Below are 27,792 nucleotides of genomic sequence, written 5' to 3' on the forward strand. Positions count from 1 at the left end.
TGCTCAGCGGAAGCCTGCTTCTCCCTCTGCCTGCCACTCCCCCTGCTTGTGTGCACTCTCTCTCTCTGTCAAATAAATAAATAAAATCTTTTTAAAAATTTAAAAAATTAAAAACCCAATATTTAACCCTAGGGGAAAACAGGATTGTTTGGGTAAAGGGAAAAAAAAAAAAAACAACATTGCAAACTACACAGCTCACCTGTAAGCAGCATTTACATAGTCCTAATAATATAAATTATTGTTACTCCTTCGGGAAGCAGAAGAGAAGTAAAGTATTTTTGTGGTAATGACTGCCCCAAATTTTCATCCTCCAAAATGGGAAGTTAATAGAAATGCCCAAAGAAAAACCAAGTTAGGAATGTAGGCATGCAACTTAGAGATGTGGAAATAAAAAACAAAATAATAAGTTTCAAAAGTTGAAAGCAGTGGCTTCTAGGGAAGAGTAAATGTAGGAAGAATTAGGAAAGTCAATACTGCTGCTTCTCTTAAGAGGCTTTGTAAAAAAAAAAGAAAAATGCATACATATAGGCATATATAATTTTGGTAAAAATGAAAATGAAAAAATCAAAAACTAGAAAAATGATGGAGACAAAAGAGTTGGTTATATTCTAGGACTCATAGAATACAAAATAAAGAGAATTCTAAAACAAATTTCACAGCCTTGTGCAAATAGGTGTATATGGCTGAGCATAACATTTTAGTGACTTTATAAGGATTCAAAAGCTACTATATTTTGAACACCTTGCAAGTGCTCCGGAAAACTACTGGAAGGCACACGGAGGTGTGCAAAACATTGCAGATCAGGCCTACATTCAATCTATAATAGAAAAGAGCAACTGGGCCCTGTCAGTCTTCTATTGACTTCTCCTCTGTTGATGATTACGGATATTTTCCTTCTCAACCTCCTTAAACATACTCATTCCAGTGCTTTCTATGTCAGCAAACTGTGACCATTACAAAGACATCAACTCAGTCTGTGTAAATACTTTTGTTTACTTGAGAATATGCTTCCAGGACCACTCTTGGTGACAAGAACTATATCAGTTTCCAGTTAAGGAAATAGAAAACTATATTTCAAACAAAGTGGATTTAATAGAGAACACTGATTGCACAATTGTTGGAAAGCTGAAAGAGCACCAAAGTCATGTTGAAGCCACACAGAACATTAAGAACATTCAGTCCCTAGAGTGTTTGGAGAACAAAAAGAAAGTGGTAAGGTTGTCAGCACTGAAACCTCAGTGAGTAGCTAATATTCATCGAAGGTTGCCCTATTTCAGGCTCCCTGTTAAGCGCTTTAAAAGGATGATCTCAGTTTTCCTCAGACAACTCCTTGAGGATCTTAGTCATCCTCATTTTATAAATAAGAAAACTAAAGCCAAAGACAGTTAAGTGCACACAGCTGGTAAGGATAGGGTCTGCCTGAATCCAACAATGGGGTCTGCCATGCCATAACCACCGCTCCAAACTCCCTGTTGGCACAGGCAGAGGCCACCTCTTATCCATCACTGCCCCCCACTGTGCCCAGCTGAGTGCCTGGACCGGGGAGGTGTGCAGTCAGTGCTGATTTCTGTCGCACAGAGCAGAAATGCCAGAGATGGTGAGCACCTCTGCTGAGACTGACAGCTGTCTGCACTGCAGTGACTTCTCCGCTGTGAAAAGAATGCTAAATCAAACATGTTCCTCTGGCTCGAAGCACTCTCTGTCCTACATCATTGTGCTGCTTCCTTAATTCTCTTCTCTGAATGCAATATGTGGATTAGAAGTTGGAGATGAGTGCACACAATGGGAAAACAGAACTCTGAACACCCTGTGTGGGGCTGAGAGATAAGAAATATAGAATCCAGGAAAAAGAGGGAGATTAAAATGTTATGTGTAGGGAAATATTTAACCTGATGAAATCAAGATATTAACTGAAATTGGCATATTGCAAACAAAGTCAAGGTTTGAACGCTGGCTCAGTGACCTTTTCTTTCTGATTTGACTTCACTGGAGAATAAGCTGAGGGGTGTGGCTTAAAGACCAGATCACGTGTGTGTAAAGGGTTGTTAACTCAAGCAAACAATCTGTGTAATATATCAACTTTCTGTACTAGAGCAGAAAAGAGTCTGTAAGAATTCACTAGTCTCCTGGCCTGAAGACAAAACGGAATCATGAGCACAGCAGGAAAAGTAAGCAAAAAAAGTTTTTTTACTTTTGGGGAAATAGTGTATAATACACAAAGAAATATACTATTAATGAATAATTTAAAATTTACATATAAATTAGAAACAATATACACTGAAATACAATATACACTATATGCTTCAATATGCAATTCTACTAAATTACAATGAAAATAGGCTATTCCTCTGTTAAGAGTGTTTTATAGACTGTGACAACACTGGGACATATTTCTTATAAACTATTTTGAAGTATAAATACATTTATAGTTGAGTTTCACAACACTTTTTCTAAAAAAATTTCATTCTTCATACAGCTGAGTTTCCTGTCTGAATTTAATTTTAAAGGTTATACAATGGCAATTTAATGTTTCCTATAACATTTGCTGTAACTTGTGGAGGTCATGCAAGAGACCAAAAGTGCCTTCATGAAATAATGCAAAACATCTGTTTATGCATTGTCTCTCTGTATGTTCAATTAAAGGAAAAAATAATTTTCAAATTGTCTTAATAATTGGTTTAGGCAAAGCTTCATGTAAAAACCAATGGAGTTTTTTTTCTGTTGAATTGGGTGATCTTTAAATTTAATTTCTACTTCTTAAAAAAAAAAAAGTTATTCCTAAATATCTTTATCAAGAATGAATAGCATCTGGGGGCGCCTGGGTGGCTCAGTTGGTTAAGCGACTGCCTTCGGCTCAGGTCATGATCCTGGAGTCCCGGGATCGAGTCCCGCATCGGGCTCCCTGCTCAGCGGGGAGTCTGCTTCTCCCTCTGACCCTCCCCCCTCTCATGCTCTCTCTATCTCATTCTCTCTCTCGCAAATAAATAAATAAAATCTTTAAAAAAAAAAAAAGAATGAATAGCATCTGTATCTAATAAAGTCTTTACTTCCTTTATTAATGTGCAATATATTAATAATGAGCTATGGCCAATCATGAATAATTTGCAAACCTAAAATTCTATGTTTTTAATCAAAAAGTTATCTTTATATTAAGAAACCATAATTTAAATGTTATTTTTTGTAATCATATTTTTAGGAACACAGGGTAGTTAGATCTGACAAAAGTTCTATGAGAGGAATTTGATTCAGAGGGCTTTATCCTTCAAAGCTTACTATGAAATCTCTTAAAAAAGGCATACTGATTTCAAAGCATTAGAATCATCAAGGTTAAGCAAGCCAACATCAACATGCAAATTCTGAATTAAAAGGGTCCTATTGTGGCATAATCCAGGAAATTTCCATAGAAATCCTATGGAAGAATATCTTCCCTTTTTTTTTTTTACAAAAAAATAATAACAGTGATATGGTTTGAATCACTTAATAGCACTGGGAACACAGATAATTGACTCTAAGTCTTCCATGGATTCATGTTTATTTGTTCAATGTGCTCGCAGGGACAGAGAAACGCATGTGGTCATTCAACATAAGCAATTCATGTTGTTCACTCAATTACAAAAACCTGTGCAACTCCTTCCAGTACATGTGTTATGTTAGGAGTGGATCACACAATATACTATCTTGCTATGATAACTTAAAGATTCTGAGGTTTCTACACACACTGTGACACAACACTCCTGTATCAGTAAGATCGGCAGGAAACCACACAGGTCGCCAACCGTCAGTTTTCTCCTTGCAACTCTCTTTATTTTCATTCATTACTGGTTGGCCTTTACAATGGCATTACATTTCAAATGAAGAAGAGTTAGGAAAAAGGAAAATTAAATATGCCAAAACTCAGCTTAAAAGAAGGGTCAGAGAGCAAAAGTGTAAACTAAATGAACACAATCCTCCCCCTTCGGATGCCACATCAGTCACTTTTAGCTTTGTGACAACACCATTTTTGTTTACCCCTCCTGTATTATATTCTCCTCAAATGCTAAGAGATAATAATGATACCTATTTTATAAGGTGGTTGTGAGAATTTAATAAATTAATACTGTAAAGCACTTAGAATAGTGCCTGGTACATAGAAATACTTCAATAAATGTTAGTCACTGCTATTATTATTGTTGCTGTTATTATTATTTAACCTTTGTTAATCTTTCACTACCCATGGGGTAGTAAAAAAATAAAGTTGGGTGATTTTTTTTTTTTTAAGTTGGATTGATCTTAATTCTCTGGACAGCCAGCTTTGTGACTTTGGGAAAATTACTCAGTTAATTACTGAGTCAATTGAGCCTCAATCTTTTTATCTGTAAAATAAGACCAAAAATTCAATAATATTTCCTTGGTAGCATCATTGTGAGGTTTAAAGATCAAGCATGTAACTCGGCCAGAACAGAACCCTATAATTAGGATCTATCTACCATTAGTGTATTATTTCCAAGAACTTTCACATTTTTGTGGCATTGATCATAGCAAAAACCTTGCAAAGTGGGAGGATTTGACATATAAATAATGAAAATGAATTGTCAAAAGGATAAATTTCTATTGAAGATTTTTTTTATCGTATTTGCAATTATGCCAGTTCTTTCGAGGAAAAACTCCCTTAACTGTATAAGCTTTGCAACAAAGAAGACAGGTATTATATTACATTACCAAGCACTAAGAACATGCTTTCAACTTCTTATTTTTCAGAACCTTCATGGGTAAGCTGTGCTAGCTAGAAATTCCAGCACACCATTCTCTCATTTTTAAATATATACGTGCATGTGTGGGTATGTGTGAGTGGGTGTATACAGCTGTAACTTCTGCAATTTTTGTTGCAAATCTAATCTGGAAGGAATTTCTACACATAAATTTGATGAAAACAGCACTACCAAAGCTAACTGTCAAATGAGTGATGCAAACAAGTAGCACACACAAGCAGTAGGGAAAACAAAGTCAAAGGAAGAGAACAGGCAAATAGAGAAAGAGAAAGCATCCTCGACAGGGAGGCAAATGTGCAAATGAAATCATAAAGTTAGATTGTTTGGGCTTCAGCAGAGAATTGAGCAAGAGGGCAATAGATTTTATGTGAACAGCACTATACCTGTCAGCAAAATTATGTTGATTTAGAACTTCATGTACTAGCCAACAGTTGTGGGTAAACAATCAATTTAAGGACCACATTAAGAAATATCAGGAAGAAGGAGGAGGGAAAGATGGTGGAGGAGTAGGGGACCCTATTTCAACTGGTCCCCGGAATTGGGCTGGATATCTACCAGACCACTCTGAGCACCCACAAAACCAGCCTGAGATGTAAGAAGATCTGGATCTCTACAAACAATATCCTAGGCGGTTGGTTTTGAGGTAGGAAGAGGGGAGCCGTGATTCTGCGGGCAGATATCGGAGGATAAACGGCGGCAGCGGGAGGGTGCCTGGCCATGGGGATCCTACACCGCCGGTGAGCGACAGCCTCGCGCGCTCAGGATGGGGCACAGACTCGCAGACCAGTAGTGGCAGGAAAAGGACTCTAGGGCAGCCCCTGGGGCGGATACCTGGAGCGCTGGGGTCGCACCTGCGAACTGCAGCCCCCAGACAGAAACCCAGATTGGCAGGGTCGCACACGCGAACTGGGAGCAGCTGGCGGTTTTAGAAGCACAAAGGGCAGAGACGTGCCCCGACCTGGAGGCAGGACTGGGGGCGCTGTGGAGGGACACACAACCCAGGATGCTGCAGTTTATAGCAGCACGGACAGAAACGGAGATGGTGTGGCCTGGAGAGATCAGCGAAGGACAGATTGCAGTCTCTCTGCTCTGAGGCAGAGGGTTGGAAATGGTCTCTTAGGCTCTGACTCGCAGAAGAGAAGTGGAAAGCCACCAGAGAAAGCCGCCAGAGAACAAAAGCCCCAAAGACTGATTCCAGCTGAGCCCATTCCCTGCCACAGGGGGGCAGGGCAACACCGCCCAAACAGGGTTACCTGAGTAACAGCGCGGCAGGCCCCTCCTGCAGAAGACAGGCTGGGAAAACAAGAGGCCAGCAACCCTAAGGTCCCAAGAAAACAAGTGCATCTTGCTTGGGTTCTGGTCAATAATTTGGACTCTATACATTCCCTCAAACACCCATCAACAGAATGACTAGGAGGAGGAACCCCCAAAACAGGAAAGACTCAGAGATTATGACTTATGCTGCAGATTTACAAATGGATGCAGATATAACCAAGATGTCGGAGATGGAATTCAGGCTAGCAATTGTGAAGACAATGGCTAGAATGGAGAAATCAATTAATGGCAACATAGAGTCTCTAAGGGCAGAAATAAAAGCTGAATTGGCAGAACTTAAAAATGCTATCAATGAGATCCAATCCAATCTAGATAATCTAACAGCTAGAGTAACTGAGGCAGAAGAGCGAATAAGCGACCTGAAAGACAATATAATAGATAAAAAGGGAAAAGAGAAGGCCGGGGAAAAACAACTCAGAATCCAGAAAATAGAATCAGAGAAATAAGTGACACCATGAAGCGTTCCCATGTGAGAATCATTGGAATCCCGGAGGGAGTGGAGAGAGAGAGAGGACTAGAAGATGTATTTGAGCAAATCATAGCTGAGAACTTCCCTAATCTGGGGAATGAAAGAAACATTCGCATCCTAGAGGCAGAGAGGACCCCTCCCAAGATCAAGGAAAACAGGCCAACACCCCGGCATGTAATAGTAAAACTTGCAAATCTTAGAACCAAGGAAACCATCCTAAGGGCAGTTGGGGGGAAGAAATTCCTTCCATACAGAGGGAGGAACATCAGAATAACGTCAGACCTATCCACAGAGACCTGGCAAGCCAGAAAGGCCTGGAAAGACATATTCAGGGTACTAAATGAGAAGAACATGCAGCCAAGAATACTTTATCCAGCAAGGCTGTCATTTAGAATGGATGGAGAGATGCAGAGCTTCCACGACCAGCAGAAACTGAAAGAATATGTGACCCCTAAGCCGGCCCTGCAAGAAATATTAAGGGGGGGGTTCTATAAAAGGAGAAAGACCCCAAGAGTGATATAGAAAAGAAATTTACAGGGACAATCTATAAAAACAAGGTCTTCACAGGCAACATGATGACAATTCATTCATATCTTTCAATAATCATTCTCAACGTGAATGGCCTAAACGCTCCCATAAAACGGCACAGGGTTGCAGATTGGATAAAAAGACAGGACCCATCCATGTGCTGTCTATAAGAGACTCATTTTGAACCTAAAGATACATCCAGACTGAAAGTGAAGGGATGGAGATCCATCTTCCATGCCAGCAGATCTCAAAAGAAAGCTGGGGTAGCAATTCTTTTATCAGACAAATTAGATTTTAAATTAAAGTTTGTAATAAGAGACACAGAAGGACACTATATCATTCTTAAAAGGTCTATCCAACAAGAAGATCTAACAATTGTGAGTATCTACATCCCCAACATGGGAGCAGCCATCTACATAAGCCAACTGTTAACCAAAATAAAGAGTCATATTGATAACAATATGTTAATTGTAGGAGACCTCAATACTCCACTCTCAGCAATGGACAGATCATCTAAGCAGAAAATCAACAAGGAAACAAGAGCTTTGAATGATACATTGGACCAGATGGACCTCACAGATATTTACAGAACATTCCACCCTGAAACAACAGAATACTCATTCTTCTCAAGCACACATGGAACTTTCTCCAGAATAGACCACATACTGGGTCACAAATCAGGTCTCAAACGATACCAAAAGATTAAGATTATTCCCTGCATATTCTCAGACCACAATGCTTTAAAACTGGAATGCAATCACAAGAAAAACTTTGGCAGAAATTCAAACACTTGGAAGCTAAAGACCACTCTGCTCAAGAATGTTTGGGTCAACTAGGAAATCAAAGAAGAACTTCAACAGTTCATGGAAACCAATGAGAATGAAAACACATCGGTCCAAAACCTATGGGATACTGCAAAGGCGGTCCTAAGTGGGAAATACATAGCCATCCAAGCCTCACTCAAAAAAGAAAAATCCCGAATTCACCAACTAACTCTACACCTTAAAGAAGTAGAGAAAAAGCAACAAACAATGCCTAAGCCACACATTAGAAGAGAAATAATTAAGATTATAGCAGAGATCAACGAATTAGAAACCAGAAACACAGTAGATCAGATCAACGAAACTAGAAGTTGGTTCCTTGAAAGAATTAATAAGATCTATAAACCACTGGCCAGATATCCAAAAGAAAAGAGAAAGGACCCAAATTAATAAAATTATGAATGAAAGGGGAGAGATCACGACTAACACCAAGGAAATAGAAACAATTATTAGAAATTATCAACAACTCTATGCCAATAAACTGAGCAATCTGAATGAAATGGAGGCCTTCCTGGAAACCTCTAAGCTGCCAAGACTGAAACAGGAAGAAATTGACAACCTGAATAGGCCAATAACCAGTAACGAGATTGAAGCAGTGATCAAAAACCTCCCAAAAAACAAGAGTCCAGGATCTGATGGATTCCCTGGGGAATTCTACCAAATATTCAAAGAGGAAATAATACCTATTCTACTGAAGCTGTTTCAAAAAATAGAAACAGAAGGAAAGCTTCCAGACTCATTCTGTGAGGCCAGCATTACCTTAATCCCCAAACCAGGCAAAGACCCCATCAAAAAGGAGAATTTCAGACCGATATCCCTGATGAATATGGATTCCAAAATCCTCAACAAAATCCTAGCTAATAGGATCCAACAATACATTAAAAGGATCATCCACCACGATCAAGTGGGATTTATCCCTGGGATGCAAGGTTGGTTCAACATTTGCAAATCAATCAATGTGATAGAACACATTAACAAGAGGAGGGAGAAGAACCATATGGTCCTCTCAAGTGATGCAGAAAAAGCATTTGACAAAATACAGCATCCTTTCCTGATTAAAACTCTTCAGAGTATAGGAATAGAGGGAACATTCCTCAAGTTCATAAAATCCATCTATGAAAAACCCACAGCGAATATCACCCTCAATGGGGAAAAGCTGAGAGCCTTTCCCTTAAGATCAGGAACACGTCAAGGATGCCCACTCTTGCCACTATTGTTCAACATAGTATTAGAAGTCCTAGCAACAGCAATCAGACAACAAAAAGAAATAAAAGGCATTCAAATTGGCAAAGAAGTCAAACTCTCTTTTCACAGGTGACATGATACTTTATGTGGAAAACCCAAAAGACTCCACCCCCAAATTACTAGAACTCATACAGCAATTAAGGAACGTTGCAGGATACAAAATCAATGCACAGAAATCAATTGCTTTCTTATACACTAACAACGCAACTGTAGAAAGAGAAATTAGAGAATTGATTCCATTTACAATAGCACCAAAAACCATAAGATACCTCAGAATAAACCTAACCAAAGAGGTAAAGGATCTATACTCTAGGAACTACAAAACACTCATGAAAGAAATTGAAGAAGACACAAAAAGATGAAAAATATTCCCTGCTCATGGATCGGAAGAATAAACATTGTTAAAATGTCTCTGCTACCCAGAGCAATCTATACCTTCAATGCCATCCCGATCAAAATTCCAATGACATTTTTCAAAATGCTGGAACAAACAATCCTAAAATTTGTATGGAACCAGAAAAGACCCCAAATCGCCAAGGAAATGTTGAAAAAGAAAAACAAAGCTGGGGGCATCATGTTGCCCGATTTCAATCTATATTACAAAGCTGTGATCACCAAGACAGCATGGTAGTGGCACAAAAACAGACATATAGACCAATGGAACAGAATAGAGAACCCAGATATGGACCTTCAACTCTATGGTCAAATAATCTTTGACAAAGCAGGAAAAAACGTGCAATGGAGAAAAGACAGTTTCTTTAATAAATGGTGCTGGGAAAATTGGACAGCCACATGCAGAAGAATGAAACTCAACCATTCTCTAACACCATTCACAAAGATAAACTCAAAGTGGATGAAAGACCTCAATGTGGACAGGAATCCATCAAAATCCTAGCGGAGAACATAGGCAGTAACCTCTTTGACATCGGCCACAGCAACTTCTTTCAAGATACATCTCCAAAAGCTAGTGAAACAAAAGCAAAAATGAACTTTTGGGACTTCATCAAGATAAAAAGCTTCTGCACAGCGAAGGAAACAGTCAACAAAACAAAGAGGCAACCCACAGAATGGGAGAAGATATTCGCAAATGACATTACAGATAAAGGGCTGGTATCTAAGATCTATAAAGAACTTCTCAAACTCAACACCCAAAAAACAAATAATCAAGTCAAAAAGTGGGCAGAAGATATGAAAAGACACTTCTCTGAAGTAAGACATACAAATGGCTAACAGACACATGAAAAAATGTTCATCATCATTAGCCATCAGGGAAATCCCAATCAAAACCACATTGAGATACCACCTTACACCAGTTAGAATGGCAAAAATGGGCAGGGAAAGAAACAACAAATGTTGGAGAGGTTGTGGAGAAAGGGGAACCCTCTTACACTGTTGGTGGGAATGCAAGTTGGTATAGCCACTTTGGAAAACAGTGTGGAGGTGCCTCAAAAAATTAAATATAGAGCTACCCTATGACCCAAAAATTGCACTCCTGGGTATTTACCCCAAAGACACAGATGTAGTGAAAAGAAGGGCCATATGCACCCCAATGTTCATAGCAGCAATGTCCGCAATAGCCAAACTGTGGAAAGAGCCGAGATGCCCTTCAACAGATGAATGGATAAAGAAGATGTGGTCCATATATACAATGGAATATTACTCAGCCATCAGAAAGGATGAATACCCAACTTTTACATCAACATGGATGGGACTGGAGGAGATTATGCTAAGTGAAATAAGTCAAGCAGAGAAAGTCAATTATCATATGGTTTCACTTATTTGTGGAACATAAGGAATAGCATGGAGGACATTAGGAGAAGGAAGGGAAAAATGGGGGGGCGGAATTGGAGGGAGAGATGAACCATGAGAGACTATGAACTCTGAGAAACAAACAGGGTTTTAGAGGGGAGAGGGGAGGGGGGATTGGTTAGCCCGGTCATGGGTATTAAGGGGGGCATGTACTGCATGGAGCACTGGGTGTTATACGAAAACAATGGATCGTGGATCACCACATCAAAAACCAATGATGTACTGTATGGTGACTAACATAACACAATAAAATTAAAAAAAAAAAAAAGAAATATCAGGAAGAAACAACCCTTGGAGAAGAAAAACCAACATTAAGATGGCCTAAAAGAATATATTCCCTTTTGTCTCAATGTTTCATTATAGTTAATTCTGTTTCTCTTTCCTTATGTTATTGCTTTGCCTGTTGTTTAAAAGGTATTTTTATTCTCTTTATAAATCAGAGGTTCTTCATTTCTATGGAACCCTTGTTAGGTTCCAGACATGGGGCTAGATGTTGCACATAAAAAAATGAAAGTCACTCTCCCTGACTTTAAAAGTGGGGAAAAACTGGTATCATCTTTCTATTCAATTTCCAGGTAATCAAATGCAAAGCAGCTGTGCTATGGGAGATAAAGAAACCCTTTTCCATTGAGGAGGTGGAGGTTGCACCCCCTAAGGCCCATGAAGTTCGTATTAAGGTGAAACATTTTTCCATTTCTATTTGGTTTTAGGTTTAAAAAATTCAGAAAATGGTAAAAATGGAAATAAGCAAAAATCCATTAAGAGACACTTTTTATATGGTGATCCAAACAGTGGAATTACATTTATTGTCAAAGAAAGATATAAATACAAATCGTCAAATTTTTAAAAAGGAATCAAAGAGTATATACAATAATCCTAATAAAATAAAAAAGAACTTGGGTGTTTGTACAGGAAAAAAAGCGCAAAGGTATATACATCAAGATGTCAAAATCAATTAGCATCAGATGGTAGAACTTAAGTGACAATTTTCCTAGTGCTAAGCTGCAATTTCTACTTCTATAAAAATGGATACATTCTTGTATATTAAATAAGACTTAAATATTTCAGAAACAATTATTTCACAGACTATTCCAAATTTTTGATGAGGAAAAGGAAAGGGTCCTAATCTTTTCTAAATCTAATCATCCTCCCTTTACCCTATAGATGGTGGCCTCAGGAATCTGTCGCTCCGATGATCACGTGGTTAGTGGAACGCTCATCACACCTCTCCCTACGATCTTGGGCCATGAGGCAGCCGGCATTGTGGAAAGCATTGGAGAAGGGGTGACTACAGTAAAACCAGGTACAGAATTCACACTTAGGGAATGTACCTCAGTTCAGGACCCCAAGATCATCCAGCCTGGAAAGACCTTGCAGAAGGTCATGGCAGAGCTGGGACTAGAACATAGGTCTCCTCCTTTCTTCCCTCCCTGCCTGACTCAGACATGTGTGTATTCATGCACTCATAAATTCTCTCCTTTAGCAAGTGCCTGTTGATGTCAGGCACCAGGTTAGATCCCAGGGACACATAAGGATCAAAATAAATGCAGTGCCTGCCAAAGTTAGAGTTCATAAACAAATAATTTCCATCTTAGTGTTGCTGAGTACTGTCTTCTGTCAGGTCCAAAGAGAACTATAAATGATACAAAATAAGAAAAATTAAGTCTATGTCCTGAGCCTCCAAATCAGTGTATGGAAACTGTTCCTTGCTGATTTCACAGGATGGAAGCCATGAGGCTATGATTAAATCAACATGATCTCCTCTTAGGTGGGAAGAACTTTACCAGTAAATGTGGCCTCTCCCTTACCATATACTTAATTGGCCTGTGAACAGAAAATAATAAAATAAATCATCTGGTTTGAGTTTCAGCTCTTAATATTTCCTTTAGTTAGAAATAGATTAATAATAAATGACACACGTACTTTTCCTTCTACCAAAGCAGAAAAAATAATTTACCAATTAAGTTGCCAGCTACAAACATCCAAAAGTCAGTTTTTATCCTCAAAGAGAGTGCCTAACTCATTGTTGAGGTTGACAGAGGGATTTCTTGAATTCTTCTTTGTCCCATTTTTGTTAGTTTTCCCTTAAAAAACAAAACAAAATGAAAACCCTAAAAGCACAGTCACTTTGAAAAGCCAATACTCATTTTTACTTTGTCCCAAACTATTACAAACTACCGGATCCCCCAGGCATCTGGTGGAATGATGGCAGCCTGATCACAGCTAACATTTATATTTACAGTTACAGTGAGAATATTTAAGGTTTAATTGTCAAGGATTTATGAGATGATATGTATAAAACCCCCATGAGAAAAGGCACACAACGAAAGAGAACTATTAATACAGGAGCAACAGTCTTTTAAATCCACGTTGTTCCCGATATTTGTATTTCCTCTTTGGGAATCTTCAGGCACATACAAACCCAAACCATTAACGGTGCTGGCAGGCACTGACCAGTGACATGGTGGTGAATGAATTCTATCTCTTGGAGATTTTTCAAAGACACACACCTCTAACACATACACATAAGCTTCCAGTTCTTGCTCTATGAATTCGTGGGTAGAAATTTAAGAAGAATGTGTTTTATACCTTCCAGGTGACAAAGTCATTCCACTCTTTACTCCCCAGTGTGGAAAATGCATTGTTTGTAAACACCCACAAGGCAACTTCTGCTTGAAAAATGAGTAAGTTTCTGATACTCTCTTTACACAGCCAATGGATTTGTGCATCAGTTATGTTCCTGTTTCATGCCCTGTGTGTCTATGTGTTGTATTGGCCAGTCTGAGCACACCTTGGGGGATCATGCAGGATGGTACTACCAGGTTCACCTGCAGAGGAAAGCCCATCTACCATTTCATCGGCACCAGCACCTTCTCCCAGTACACGGTGGTGGATGAGACTGCAGTGGCCAAGATTGATGCAGCCTCACCATTGGAGAAAGTCTGTCTCATTGGCTGTGGATTTTCTACTGGTTATGGGTCTGCAATCAACATTGCCAAGGTAGGAATGACAATGGATGATAAAACCGGTTGTACTCGGGCGCCTGGGTGGCTCAGTTGGTTAAGCGACTGCCTTTGGCTCAGGTCATGATCCTGGAGTCCCGGGATCGAGTCCCGCATCGGGCTCCCTGCTCGGCAGGGAGTCTGCTTCTCCCTCTGACCCTCCCCCCTCTCATGTACTCTCTCTCTCTCTCATTCTCGTTCTCTCAAATAAATAAATAAATCTTTAAAAAAAAAACCGGTTGTACTCAGACTATCAGGAACTAAAAGGACATCAATTTCTCAAAGTAATCAGAGATCATTTTTCATAGATTTACTGGTAGCTTTCCACCCTGTTACCACAATAACACTGATATACTCTACAAAATTTAGGATATCGGTTATGATTGGGGAAAATGGCTTCAGAAGGAATTGAGGAGCATTTCCTAGAAAATTTGTTTGTCACAGATGAAAAAGCTATTGATGCTTAGTTAAAAAAAAGTAAAGATATAATTTTCAACAATTATTCTTCTATATTTGTTCTTTATGTGATTACTAAGTTTTAGACCTGGGAGCTCATTTAGTAATTTATTGTATTGTAAGCACCAACATGCATCAGGTATAGTAGGTTTTGCTAGCTTTTGAGGCAGCAGAAGTAAATGAAGGGGTCACCTCTGAGGAGCATCTAGTCCATGGATCCTCTACTCCCAGAATTAGGATCAACAATAGATTCTGAAGCCTTATCTGGTACACCTCCAAACCAAGAGTCACCAACCCACCCACTCTGTGGATCCCTATAAGGGAAGTAATGAAGCTTCAATAATGCATTTTGCATTTATTCCAGTCATTAGGGGATTTCACTGTTTACATCTCGCCTCCTGCCATGAACACACACACACACACACACACACACACATACACACAGAGGTCAGAGGTGGTAGATTTTAAAGAGAAATTCTTTCAAGGCTCCTCTTCCCCAAAGGTTGGAAATGTAGCAGTATTCCTTCATTTTATGAAATGGAGGCCCAAAGACATAAAGCTATTTGCCCAAAATCTCACAGCTGGTTAGTATGAGAGCTGCAACTAGCTTTTCTCTCCAAACTCCGACTGAATCTTAAACCATGATACATAATTACCTTTACCTTTAAATCACAATCACAAGTCTCAAATTTTTCTAAACAAGGTAAAAAGTGGTATTGTATCCCACAGAATGATTACTTGGGACAGAAGAAATATTTTACCCATGATGAAAGCTGACTATAGCAGTTTAGGTTTACTAACAGTCCCTAGCCAATTTAAATAATTGAGAGCACTTGTTTTCCAAATTTCTGTGGCTCTAGCGCTTAGTCCCTTGTGCAATTACATCATCTGTTTGAGCAGGTGGTCTAACTGAGCCTACACAGAGCAGAAGCTGAGGGCACTTGTAATAATTAATCTCAGCCATTAATAAAATACAGACCAATTTTTCAGTGCATATTGTTTATTAGTATATTCTTAAAAGCAGGGATAATGACCCACAAGATCACAGCAGTCTCAAGCTGTATTATCTTAGTTATCTGTTAAATTTCCCCTGTTCTTAGGCTTTCCTCTAAGCTAAGGATAACTTTTCTATGTTGCACAGCTAATTTCTGCTCTTGTGATACTGTCATGATACTGAAAGTTAATGAACCAAGGAGCTAATTGTTAAGAATTTGATTGGATTATTTTTCAGTATCCCAGAGTAATCTTTTCCACTTATTATTTCATTTCCCAAAACTTGCATTTCTGTGTGTGATATAATAAAGCTGGGTGTCAATGGATTTGAGCTATTAGAGTCTCTTCAAGATGGTAGTCACTGGCATTTAGAGCTTAAAGACCATCCAATCCACTGGCTCCAACCCTGGGCTTCCCATTGGAGTCACCTGGGAACTGGGTCCCACCTACAGAGATTCTGATGGAATTGGTTACGAGCTGTGACCTGGGCATTGAGATATTTTAAACCTCCCCAGGTGAGTCTAATGTCCAGCAGAGTTTGAGAACCACTCATCTAGTTCAACCCCCCTAATTTAAACACGAAGCAACTAAAGCCAAAAGAGATTTGGCAGAAGGTTGGACCTAAGAGTTTGAATAGCATCTCCATAACGGACAAGGCATGGCATTTTATGCAGCTTAGGCACTTTCTAATAATCATTATTTAATCCATTTTTGCATTTTCTGCAAACACAGGTCACCGAGGGCTCCACCTGTGCGGTGTTTGGCCTTGGAGGGGTCGGCCTGTCTGTGATCATAGGCTGTAAAGCAGCGGGAGCAGCCAGGATCATTGGGGTGGACATCAACAAAGACAAATTTGCAAAGGCCAAAGAGGTGGGTGCCACTGAGTGTATCAGCCCTCAGGACTACAAGGAACCCATCCAGGACGTGCTGAAGGAAATGAGTGGTGGCGGTGTGGATTTTTCATTTGAAGTCATTGGGCGGCTTGACACCATGGTATGTAACAGGAAATACCCCGAGATATCTGCTTCTACATTCCAGAGTGTAGTTTTAGGCATCAGAATATAAATAATATGTATAAATAATATTTTAAAAACTATGAATGGTGATTTTCCATCTCCTGTCAGTTACCTGGGATATTCAGTTTATTCCTATGAGAAATCTTTAATTCCATGAGCTAAGCAAATCTGTCTCAAGTAATAGTTCCCCTTAGAGAGAGGAAAGAGGGTCTTTTTTTTTAATTAAGCCATTATAAATTTACTTTGTTAACTTTTAGTAAAAAAATCCAAACTCAAGTAAATATAGATAATATAAATTCTGTTTTCAAATTGGCAAGTTTGATTTTCCCCCATTCTTAACAAAAATGGTTTTAACACTTTAACTTTTTTTATATTTTAATAAATTTTCATTTCTTTTCATATATCATACTATGGCCAGAGGGAATCATGGCCAATTTTAGACCAGTATCATTTATTAACAGAAAATATTGCATTTTACCATTCACCACACTGCCCCATTCTGCCACAGTAGACAACACAGTGCCTGGCACATAGTAAGCACCCAATATCTCTGTGTTGGGCTGAATACTTTAGAAAGTCAACAAATTTTTCCACCAAAAAAATTTAAGAGATACATATCTCATAGCACTGTTTATAAATTACATGAGATAATGCATGTAAAATACTTAGCACAGTGCCACCTGTCAGATGGTAAGCTCAATAAATGTTAGCTAGTGCTATTGATATGCAATACTGTTTCTGACCTTACAGTGTTTACAACACCTTTGAAATATACAAAACATTGCTTTCAAATAATTGTAAATATCATCAATCACAATGAGGAACACATCTCCAGTTACATTCCACCTAACCAGAATTCTCTAGAATCCTACTGAAACAGTCCCCAGAAACAAACGAATCCCCCTTTTGAGGTTCTCCAATAAATCTCAGCAGCGCTGGTTATAGGGAGCACCACCCTAAGAATAAAGCTCTTTGTAGCCTTGACTTGGGACAATATGCCAACTTCAGATGACTGAAGTTCCAAGAGAATCCAACTTTATTCAAGGTGGTAGCATTTCTCCTTATGCCCTTTTTCTGTTGTTTTCCCTCTATTTTCTTCTGCGAAATTGGATTGTTACTTCACTTAAAGATACCAAATATCTCAGAACAACGGCTGCATGTTCTGAGGTTACCTGGTCTTCTATACATCATACTCCAAAATCAAAGGATTAATCCTTATATATTGCTGGGTGGGGGGAGGGCCTCAAAAACTCTCTTACTATGGAACATGTTCAAAAACTTGACTGGAGGGGGAAGGCTTTCTTTTGAAATTCCAGGAGACCAGAAGTTCCAAGTGAATATCAAGAGACCAATTTTAGTAATGTAATTGACCTTATATCTTGTTTGCCATCAAAACACATGGTTCAAAGTACTGAGTTCAAAATATCTACGCGATAAATAAATGAAAAATGACTTAATTCATAGACTGAGAGCAATGTGGTGACAAAACACTACTTTTACTTGAGGAATCAGACTTTATATAGATATGTTTGTAATGATGTTTGCCTCTACTATTTTATAAGGAAGAATTAAGCATACACAAATTTATTTATCCACTGGTTTCATTAAAAAGAGATTTTCTGCGCATTTCCTAAAACCACAGCACTATTCTAGGCACAATGGGGAATAAAGAAACAAAAGATGTTATCTCTTCCCTGCACACACTCACAATCTAGCTAAATCAATATTGCATGATACTATGTATCATGAGTGAGAACTATCAGAAAATTCACTTTAATGATGCTAAATATTAATTTTATTCCAGCTGGCTGCCTTGTCCTGCTGTCAAGAGTCGTATGGTGTAAGCGTCATTGTAGGAGTACCTCCTAATTCACAAGATCTCTCTATGAACCCCATGTTGCTACTGACCGGACGTACCTGGAAAGGAGCAATTTTTGGTGGTACGTAGTTAGGCTTGATGGCTGAATTCTTATTAACCTCAGGAGTTCTTCCCTTTTACAAGTGACAAAGCCAGGTTTTAAAAAGCAACATGGTTAAAAGTAAATTAAAATCCCTTTGTGGCTATAGGCTCTAAATCAACTACATTTATGGATCTGATGCACACAGAAGGTCCCAAGACACACTGTTTGGTGTTCCCATAAACTAACTAGAATCTTTCCGTACCCTTCTTTTATACCCATGATGGCACAAGGCACTGAAACACCTCATAGGACCCAAGAAATCCACAGCAGTCATTCATGTATGCTCTCATCGCCTAAATTTAGGCAATTGCTAAATTTCCTCCTTGACTTTGGAAATAAGCACCAATAGTATAATTTCTCTATGGGAGAGCTAATAATTAAGGACTCTAGTTTATCTAGGTGGATTAAAAAAAAAAGTCTAACCATGGCAAAAGGATATTGAAACACTATCTCTTATTAGCCTCAGTAACAGTAGTCTGTGGGACGTAGCACTTTCTAGAAACTTTCATCTTAATTCTGCTTGGAGGGGCTCCTGGGTGGCTCAGTCCATTAAGCATCTGCCTTCGGCTCAGGTCATGATCCCAGGGTCCTGGGTTCGAGCCCCACATCGGGCTCCTTGCTCAGTGGGGAGCCTGATTCTCCCTCTCCCTCTGTCTGCTGCTCCCCCTGCTTGTACTTGCTCTCTGCCTCTCTCTCTCTCTCTCTGTCAAATAAATAAAATCTTTAAAAAAAAAATTCTGCTTGGAAATTCTCTTCTCCAATTCTCCTCTTAGCCATGGCTGAATCTTACAATGATGTCATTTTCTTTCAGGCTTTAAGAGTAAAGATTCTGTCCCCAAACTTGTGGCTGATTTTATGGCTAAGAAGTTTCCACTGGATCCATTAATAACCCATGTTTTACCTTTTGAAAAAATAAATGAAGGATTTGACCTGCTTCGCTCTGGAAAGAGGTAGATATTAAATTTCTTTTTTATGGTGGGGATTGGTCAATAGAGAAAAAAGGTGAAAGAATGAAAAAAATACTGGAATGCCTTGTTTCTCCATTGGTAGTTCAGTCTTTGGATATAGAACATTTAAGATGGTATTGTGAGAAACTAAAACAGTTGCTTTGTACTTCCTGTTCTACTGAAACCAAATTATTTTGGTCACAGGGACTCTGAATAATCAGAGCCACTCAGCTTTATTTACAAGAGAATAGTCACCCTTGGAAGGAAAAAGAATCAGAGTCACACAGTCTTAATTATAACCTAAGTCACTGCAGCCTCTGCCTGGCCACCTAAAAAGGTTGACCATTAATGGCTGTAAATTTATATTAAGGACCTATTTCATTATGGGAGGAGGTAGAGCTACCTTGAGATTTTTTTTTCGTAGACAGCTATCACTAATTTTTTCATTAAAAAACACCATTATTATTTTTTTCAGTTTACAAAGAACTTTTCACAACTAAAAATTATAGGCATACCTTAGACATATTGTGGATTCGGTTCCAGACCACTGCAATAAAGCGAATATGCAGTAAAGTGAGTCAAAGGAAGTTTTTGCTTTCCCAGTGCTTATGAAAGTTATTTTTACACTATGCTATAGTCTAGTAAGGGACAATAGCAGTATGTCTAAAAAACAATGTACATACCTTAATTAAAAAATATTGTGTTGCTAAATAATGCTAACCATCATCTGACCTTTCAGTGAGTTGTAATCTTTTTGCTGGTGGAGGGTTGTGCTGGCTGCTGACTGATCAGCATGGGGGTTGCTCAAGTTTGGGGTGACTGTGGCAATTTATTAAAATAAGACAGCAATAAAGTTTGTTACATCGATTGGTTCTTCCTTTCACTAGAACACTTAGAGACCACTGTAGTGTTATTAATTGGCCCAATTTCAGTATTGTTGTGTCTCAGGTGATAGGCCCAGGAAAGACAGGGAGACAGGGGAATGGCCAGTGGCAGTCAGAATCCACACAATATTTATGGATTAAGTTCATCATCTTCTATGGGCACATTCGTGATAGCCCCAAAACAATTACATAATAGCATGGAAAGATCACTGATCACAGGTTACCATAACAAATATAACAGGAATGAAAAAGTTTGAAATATTGTAAGAATTACTACAATGTGACCCAGAGACAGGAAGTGAGCAAATGCTGTTGGAAAAAAATAGTACCAGCAGACTTGCTCAACACAGGGTCGCCACAAACCTTCAATTCGTAAAAGAACGCAGTATCTGCAAGGAGCAACAGAGTGAGGTGAGCCTGTGTTGTAAAGGGGAATGCTCTTTTAAATGCTGAACTCATATTTTCTTCGAAGATTAGGAAAATAAGCCAATTCCATTTCCTACCTCTAACATTTAACTATAATGACCACCTAAAAAGAATTTTGTCATCTGCATTTCCACATGAGGTGCAACTTGTAATAGGCAGTTGTAGCTAACTCCCACCTTCTAGGAGCATCACCCACACTTTTTCTGCTATCTCACACTTCTCATGAGTTTTTCAACTTTAAATAGAAGTTCTTAAGCACCCACACACATAACATATTATACTGGGCTGTCTGACAAATCTTATCGAGAGCACCAGATTACATCCTTTCTGGAAAGCAATTTGGTTAATTTGCATCAGAAACCCTTAAAAAAAAAACCTAGGTCCCTTGTCCCAGCAATTCCATTTCTGGGAAGCTATTCTACAGAAATAATCAGAGAATCAAATACACATCTATTTAAGCACGCCCATCTATTGTCTATAGTATCAAAACTTGGAAACATACTAAAGTCCAACATTAAGGGAGTGGTTAAATAAATTCCAACCATGTACTAGAAATCAATGAAGCCATTTAAAAGAAGTTATTTCATTAAATTGGGAAATTCTTATATTGTAATTTTAGGTTACAGAATTGAGAATACAAACTTATATATACAGTGTGACCCCAAGTTTTCAATATGAGCAGTAAAAAATTGACATATGTCTAGAAAAAAAATTGATCAAAATGCAAGAAAATATTAACACTATCTCTAGGTGTGGGATTACAGGTAATTTTTATTTTTTTTTTAAGATTTTGTTTTTATTTATTTGTCAGAGAGAGAGAGAGGGAGAGAACACAAGCAGGGGGAGTGGCAGGCAGGGGGAGAAGCAGGTTCCCTGCCAAGCAGGGAGCCCGATGCGGGACTCGATCCCAGGACTCTGGGATCCCGCCCTGAGCTGAAGGCAGACACTTAACCGACTGAGCCACCCAGGCGTCCTAATTTTTACTTTCTTCTTCACACTATCTCTCAGTTTCTAAAATTACATATATTTTCCTTATTAAATATAAGTATATATATTTTTTTTTTTAAGGTACAAAGACCATTTTTTTCTAAAAGTTTATATCCATCAGAAGATAGTTTTTAGGAAGGCCATTGGTTCCAGTGTAAATGCTAAATTTCTGATCTCCATAAGAATGAAGTTTCTGAATACAAATCAACTTTATTATATATTTCTAAGAATCCTTCAACATTTCTTTATCAAAGCTCTATGAAGCCTTCAAGATGGTCTTTATTACATTATGGTTCCTTCCAGCAAGTTATCTATCATCTTGTAATTTGTGCAACTTTATATTGAGGTTTAAATTCCCATACCCCACACTAGATATGTGACCTAGAACAAGTTATAACCCCCTCTCTCAGTATTTTTAATCTCTAAAATGGAAACATTAGGACCTGCCTGATAGCATGGTTGTTTCAGTTGAGGTTTCAATGATAAAATGCACAAAAAGCATCTACAGATTATGTGACAAATAGCAAGCACTTATTACATGTCATTACCCATTGTCGTTTTGTATTATTATGCCAGATATGCATGCTCTCAAAAGTGATTTTTTGAGGATGTTCATATATAATGAAGCCTAAATGGCAGTCATATTCAGGATGTTATGACTGAGCTCAAGGCAGTAGAACACACAAGAAAGAACCAGCAAAAGGGGACCCACTGTACTACTTTACTTGACATGAATGCACAGGGATGCAAATGAAGTAGTGGAACCACAGATAGCTTTTCACTGAGACAGCAGTGAATGTTCCTTGGACTCTCACGTGGAAGAGTGTGGGTTATCTGAACATTAAAACAATTAATATATCTTTTATTTCCTGTTGTAGCATCCGCACCATCCTAACATTCTGAGACCATACAAATGCCTTCACTTGCAGCAGTCTTTTGGTTCCTGCACCTTCTGGAACGAGCAACCAAACAACATCACTCATTCTGTTCTTCAGAGATGCAATCAATAAATCATGCATGAGAGCTATCCAAAAGAAACAAAAATTCATATGAAATCCTTTTTCAAGACAAACGAGCAACCAAACAACATCACTCATTCTGTTCTTCAGAGATGCAATCAATAAATCATGCATGAGAGCTATCCAAAAGAAACAAAAATTCATATGAAATCCTTTTTCAAGCCAATGTTTAAAATACAAGTGAGAGCTAGGTGAATCCTTAGCTGCATAGTTGAGTCCAATAAACTTTCCTTCTTAATCATTCTACTCATGTTGAATTATGGCATCTTTCCCACTGAGGAAAGGTAGGTATTTCTTTGACTTCTTGAATTTCTTGTACCTGCGCCACCCTTAGTCACTGAAACCTCGGGGAGGAGGTCTTCATTATACTTTATATTATTCCTCCCAACATACACATGATGAGCTACTGTACTTGAACTCTTCCTATTTCTATTTCCACTGTCTATATTTTCCTTTTGATGAAATGTACAAAAGCCCTAAGGGAAACACTATTGTCTGGGAAAGGATACACTTAGATTTACAAGTAGAGAAGGTCTAGAACTTCTATATGCAGGGAATTTCTTTTTTTTTTTAATTGAAGTGTAGCTGACATACAATCTTATATTAGTTTCAGATGTACGACACAGTGATTCAACATTTATGTACATTATGAAGTAATCACCACGATAAATCTAGCCACCATCTGGCACCATACAAAGTTGTTACCATATTATTAATTATATTCTAAATAAAGGAATTTTCTAGGGAAATGTCACATATTTTTATATGACAGGGAAGTATGCTTATTGCTTTTTATACTGTTCACAGTGAATATACAATTATTCTTTAAAACAGAAGCAATTTCATGCTACATGTGATAAATATGAGGTTCAGATATTAAATGTGAAAACTGAACTATTCCTGGAACCATATTGAAAAATCTGTAGTTTTTTGGTGCTTTATTGGCTAAACAGTTAATTATTATAATTAACTGAAAATTACTCATAAGGTAATTAAAAAGTAATATGGTGGCTTGAAGTGTAGGGATTGGAATGAAGCAGCTGTGGACACAACATGTAAAATGGGTAACCAAGAAATGCACAAACATCCATTGCGATATATTTTCTAACTAAACATATATGCATATACAGATGTGCATTTTCAATCTAGAACTTTTCTATTAACTACCATGTCTTAAATCTATAATCCTGGAAATAATGTAATTTTTTGAATATGCAAGAGCCTGTGTACTCATTTGTTCATGCTTTCCCACTCTCAAGGGAAGATTTGCATTTTAAGCTTTATCTCCAAATGTACATAAAAAGCTTATTCTTTTAAGGGGTTTTGTCTCTCTCCAAAAGGGTTATTTGTTTCTGTGTCTACAATTTGTTTGATATTGTGGAAAGGACTTTGGATTGAGAGCAAGTGATCTATCACCTACTTAATGGTGACCTTCAGTAAGTTACTCAACCTCTCTGAACCCGTTTCATTCTTTGTTTTAAAGAATTACTCTAAACACAAGGCCCACAAAGCCTTTTTTTTTTTTTTTTGGCTGTTGTTTTAAAGTATAAAAGATTAATTTAGTGCTTTTGACAGACTTTTGATTGTAGAGGATGTATGGTATCAGCACTGCCAGATCACACAGATACAAAGAACTCTAGCTTATGACAATATTAAAGGTTTATCCCAATTCTGCAGAACAGCATTTTAAAACATACCATGGGGGCCTTAGAGCAGCATGCTTCAGATAGAGATTCTCCAGACGTTGAAATGCCAAAAACCTAACACCTCTGTATTGACTCACATACTTTAGTCCATTGTCACAGAGCATTTCCTATTAAAACCAATGATGGAGTATTACACATGCACCTCACCCGGCAGCGCCACACTCACAGGTGATTCTGGGCTGCCTGTAGGCCAGGGCAGAGCAGATAACACCTGTCGACACCCCTATCTGACAGATGGTTCAGTCTCAGACCAACCCTTCAGTCACAGTGATAGTGGAAGGAGAAAAGGGGGATCACTTTTTCACCAGTGTAGAAATGGGGAGGGGAAAGTAGCTTGCAAACAAAATGTGAATCAGTGTGATAAAATGATGCCGGGGTCAGCTGGGCTTTCAGTGAACAACAAACCAGCAGCTCTTAACAATCAGCACCGTTCACCTGGACAGCCCTGATGTTCCGGTCCCGTCCAGCAGACAGCCTGACCATTGTACTTCTTTCTGACTGTCCCCTAATGTCTGTGCATTGGCAACACATTGGAAGATGATGTATATCCGATATATTCCCATGAAATAAACTGCCAGCAAACTTTCTAGCTTTTTAACTATTGAAAAAGAGATTAAAAACTTTTGTTTAAGTCATGCACAAATTATGGACTGTGCTTCTTATTTTTAGAAATCATTCCTTAGCTTTAAAATTTTCAAAGAAAAAACCTGAGGTACTGGTTAAGTCCCCATGTAAATGTGTTCTCTTCTCTCCATGCTGCCAGTAAGCCAAATCAAAAGCCATAAAAAAAAAAAGGGCTTAATAATGTGTGTAGATGAGAAAGTGATTTACTTACAGATCAAAGTCTTTGCTTCATGAAGCTACCAAACCTTTTCATTCTATACCTGGAACTTATATTACACTGTATGTTAATTAACTAAAATTTAAATTAAAACTTGGAAAAAAAAGTCACCCTTTTTCTCTTTGTTATGGAATTCAGGGATTGTAAAAATAAAAATAAAGGTTTTGTTGTATTTTTGATGCTGGCATGAGGGTTTTTTGTCCACTTTTTTTCATATATCTGTGTATAAAAAAATTCTGTCCATTGTTTATTATGAGACTAGTGTTAACGTTTTGCCATAAACAAAATAATTTATATTACTTGATAAACTATTGTAAATTTTAAGAGGTTTCTTTACCTCAATTAACTTAAAGTAATGGACCAATAAATCTTTAAAAAAAAATTACCAGGCCAATACAGCTTCATAAAGATTAGACGATATGATGCTAGTGATAGGGCTCTGTCAACTGTGGAGTACCATGTACACGTAGGGCATAGTTTAACTGTTTTGTCAAAGAGGCTGAAGGAGATATTTAGGGTCAAGGCAGCTTTCAGAATGGTCCTAAAAAAACGCCATGGAATACTATGGGTCCCATGTTACTCAGTGCACCAGTGTTTTATGCTGGTGCTGCTGATGAGAGATCCAGAGAATGAAGGTATGGTTCCAAATGCACACATCACAAGAGTGGGCATAAAATCCTACTGGTTGCCCAGAGGCCTGTATTCACCTCCAACCCTCCTTCCTCCCAGGCTATGGGTAGCAAGTGGAGAGTAGGACATAGGTGGGCATGTCACTCTACTCACAGAGTGGCACAGTCCTCCATGGGGTACCTGTGGGGAAGTTGGGGGTAGGTACCTTCTGCACCCAGCCCTGGATTGGCACTGGTGGGAAAGGAGGCAGCTTAAAATCAAAGTATGAAAATGTATCCTGATAAGCCTATAAGGGTGCACATGGTCACGGTGTCCTGCTGGTCTCCAGCAATGAAAATTTTGACTCTAGAAGCCAAAATTTCCATATTGCTGGTCTCCTTTAAAAAAATATAGCTGTGAATGTACATACCTTGCACTGACTTTTGGCCAGCCCCAAAAAGCTGAGCAAACTGAAGAAAATTTTCAGTTTGCAGAGAAATAATTACATGTTGATGGTGTAACTAATAGCTCTGATACAATGACACAGCTCCTCCTGAAATAGTAAATAAGCAAAAAGGAGAAATAGGATTGATCTCTTAATTAACCCTTTGCCATTTTACAAATCACATAAGCTGGTTTAGGATTAGAAAGAAAGGTCATTTTGACAGGACCATTAGAAAATCACTCAGAAGTTGAAGCAGAGTGAGAGTAAGTCTGTATTTGAAAATTACATTTCTTAGACGCTTGACTATTATTGTTAGTAAATGATTATTGCACAAGTGACCTCTACTAAGTGTTCCCTGAAAATGTTAAAGTAACAATTTAATTGAAGTACATTAAGTTCTATTTGTCAAATACCTAATGATATTCAGGAAATGGGTCACCGAATAAAAAGAGAAACCAAAATTAGTGAGGCAAGAATAAAAGCAGAATGGGAACATGAGACTTGGGGCCAAACACAGTTTTGATGAGGTTAAATGGTTGTATATGTGGCCTTGGTTTGCTCATTTTATTCACTTGGGACCCAGTGTCCAGAAGACCATCTGCACAATCCTGTCAGAATCAAGAGAACCCAGAAGTTGCTTAATAATTCACAAAGTTGGGACGCCTGGGTGGCTCAGTCAGTTAAGCGTCTGCCTTCGGCTCAGGTCATGATCCCAGGGTCCTGGGATCAAGTCCCACGTCGGGCTCCCTGCTCAGAGGGGAGCCTGCTTCTCCCTCTGCCTGCCACTCCCCCTGCTTGTGCTCTCTCTGACAAATAAATAAAATCTTTAAAAAAAGATTTTAAAGATAAATAAAAATAAATAAATAAAAAGTAAAGAGGAGTTTGACAAAGAAAATGGAGGGAGAGTCCCAGACAGAGGGCTCAGCCTGAAAGAGCAGAATGTGTTCAGGGAATTATAATCATTTAGTATTGCTGACCTGCAAACTTTAAGATGGGCAATGTGTGGGGCCAGGTAACAGTGATTCCTGAATTCTTCAAAGGAGCTTTAGATTTTATCCTCTGGGCCATGGGAGCTTTACTGAAATTTTCTGAGCAGAGGGGTGATGGATCACAACACATTAGTAACTCCTTCTTGCAGCCTTGGGGAGGGGACATTAGAAGTGGGGGGTGAGGAGAGTAAGGAGGCTTTCACTAGGTAGGGGCAAGAGAGAATGGAACCTGTTCTAGGGCAGTGTCAAAGAGGAAAGAATGCATCAGATAAATGAGATATTCTTAGGGAGTACAAGTGACTTGGCAGCAAGACTGCGAGAGTGCAGGACGCACAGTAGATGGAGGTGACAGAAGGTATTCATAAGATGTCCAGTAAGTAGACGTGAGATGTGAGGTCCAAGATGGCACAGGAGATGAGGTGGTCATTGCCTCATTCCCCAGTCAGACCAGGCAGAGGTAATAGTCAAAAGCATGAAAATAAAAACAATTTTTGAGAGCAGAGGACTGGTGTTGGGATGTGTCCCCATCTTTAGGGTGAAAAAAAGGAAGTTCTGC

At 38.6% G+C, this 27,792-nt stretch overlaps 1 protein-coding gene across 1 annotated transcript; it reads left to right on the forward strand.

The window, feature by feature from the left end:
* The first annotated feature begins 2,039 nt into the window (after positions 1-2,039).
* LOC110572111 (alcohol dehydrogenase E chain) lies at positions 2,040-22,530 on the forward strand. Its single transcript, XM_021680383.1, has 9 exons — positions 2,040-2,168; positions 11,531-11,632; positions 12,120-12,258; positions 13,552-13,639; positions 13,736-13,955; positions 16,139-16,399; positions 18,227-18,362; positions 19,195-19,333; positions 22,506-22,530. Exons 1-9 carry the CDS (start codon positions 2,151-2,153, stop codon positions 22,528-22,530), a joined length of 1,128 nt encoding a protein of 375 aa, XP_021536058.1. The 5' UTR covers positions 2,040-2,150.
* The last annotated feature ends 5,262 nt before the right edge of the window (positions 22,531-27,792 follow it).

Source organism: Neomonachus schauinslandi, chromosome 2, assembly GCF_002201575.2.
Source record: "Neomonachus schauinslandi chromosome 2, ASM220157v2, whole genome shotgun sequence".
NCBI classification, from domain to species: Eukaryota; Metazoa; Chordata; class Mammalia; order Carnivora; family Phocidae; genus Neomonachus; species Neomonachus schauinslandi.

What these genes read in the sequence shown, in the direction of transcription:
- LOC110572111 (XM_021680383.1), top strand. An exon ending in AACTTCTGCTTGAAAAATGA is followed by an intron (nt 13,640 to 13,735) that starts GTAAGTTTCTGA and finishes TGTATTGGCCAG; the next exon opens with TCTGAGCACACCTTGGGGGA. An exon ending in GAAAGGAGCAATTTTTGGTG is followed by an intron (nt 18,363 to 19,194) that starts GTACGTAGTTAG and finishes ATTTTCTTTCAG; the next exon opens with GCTTTAAGAGTAAAGATTCT.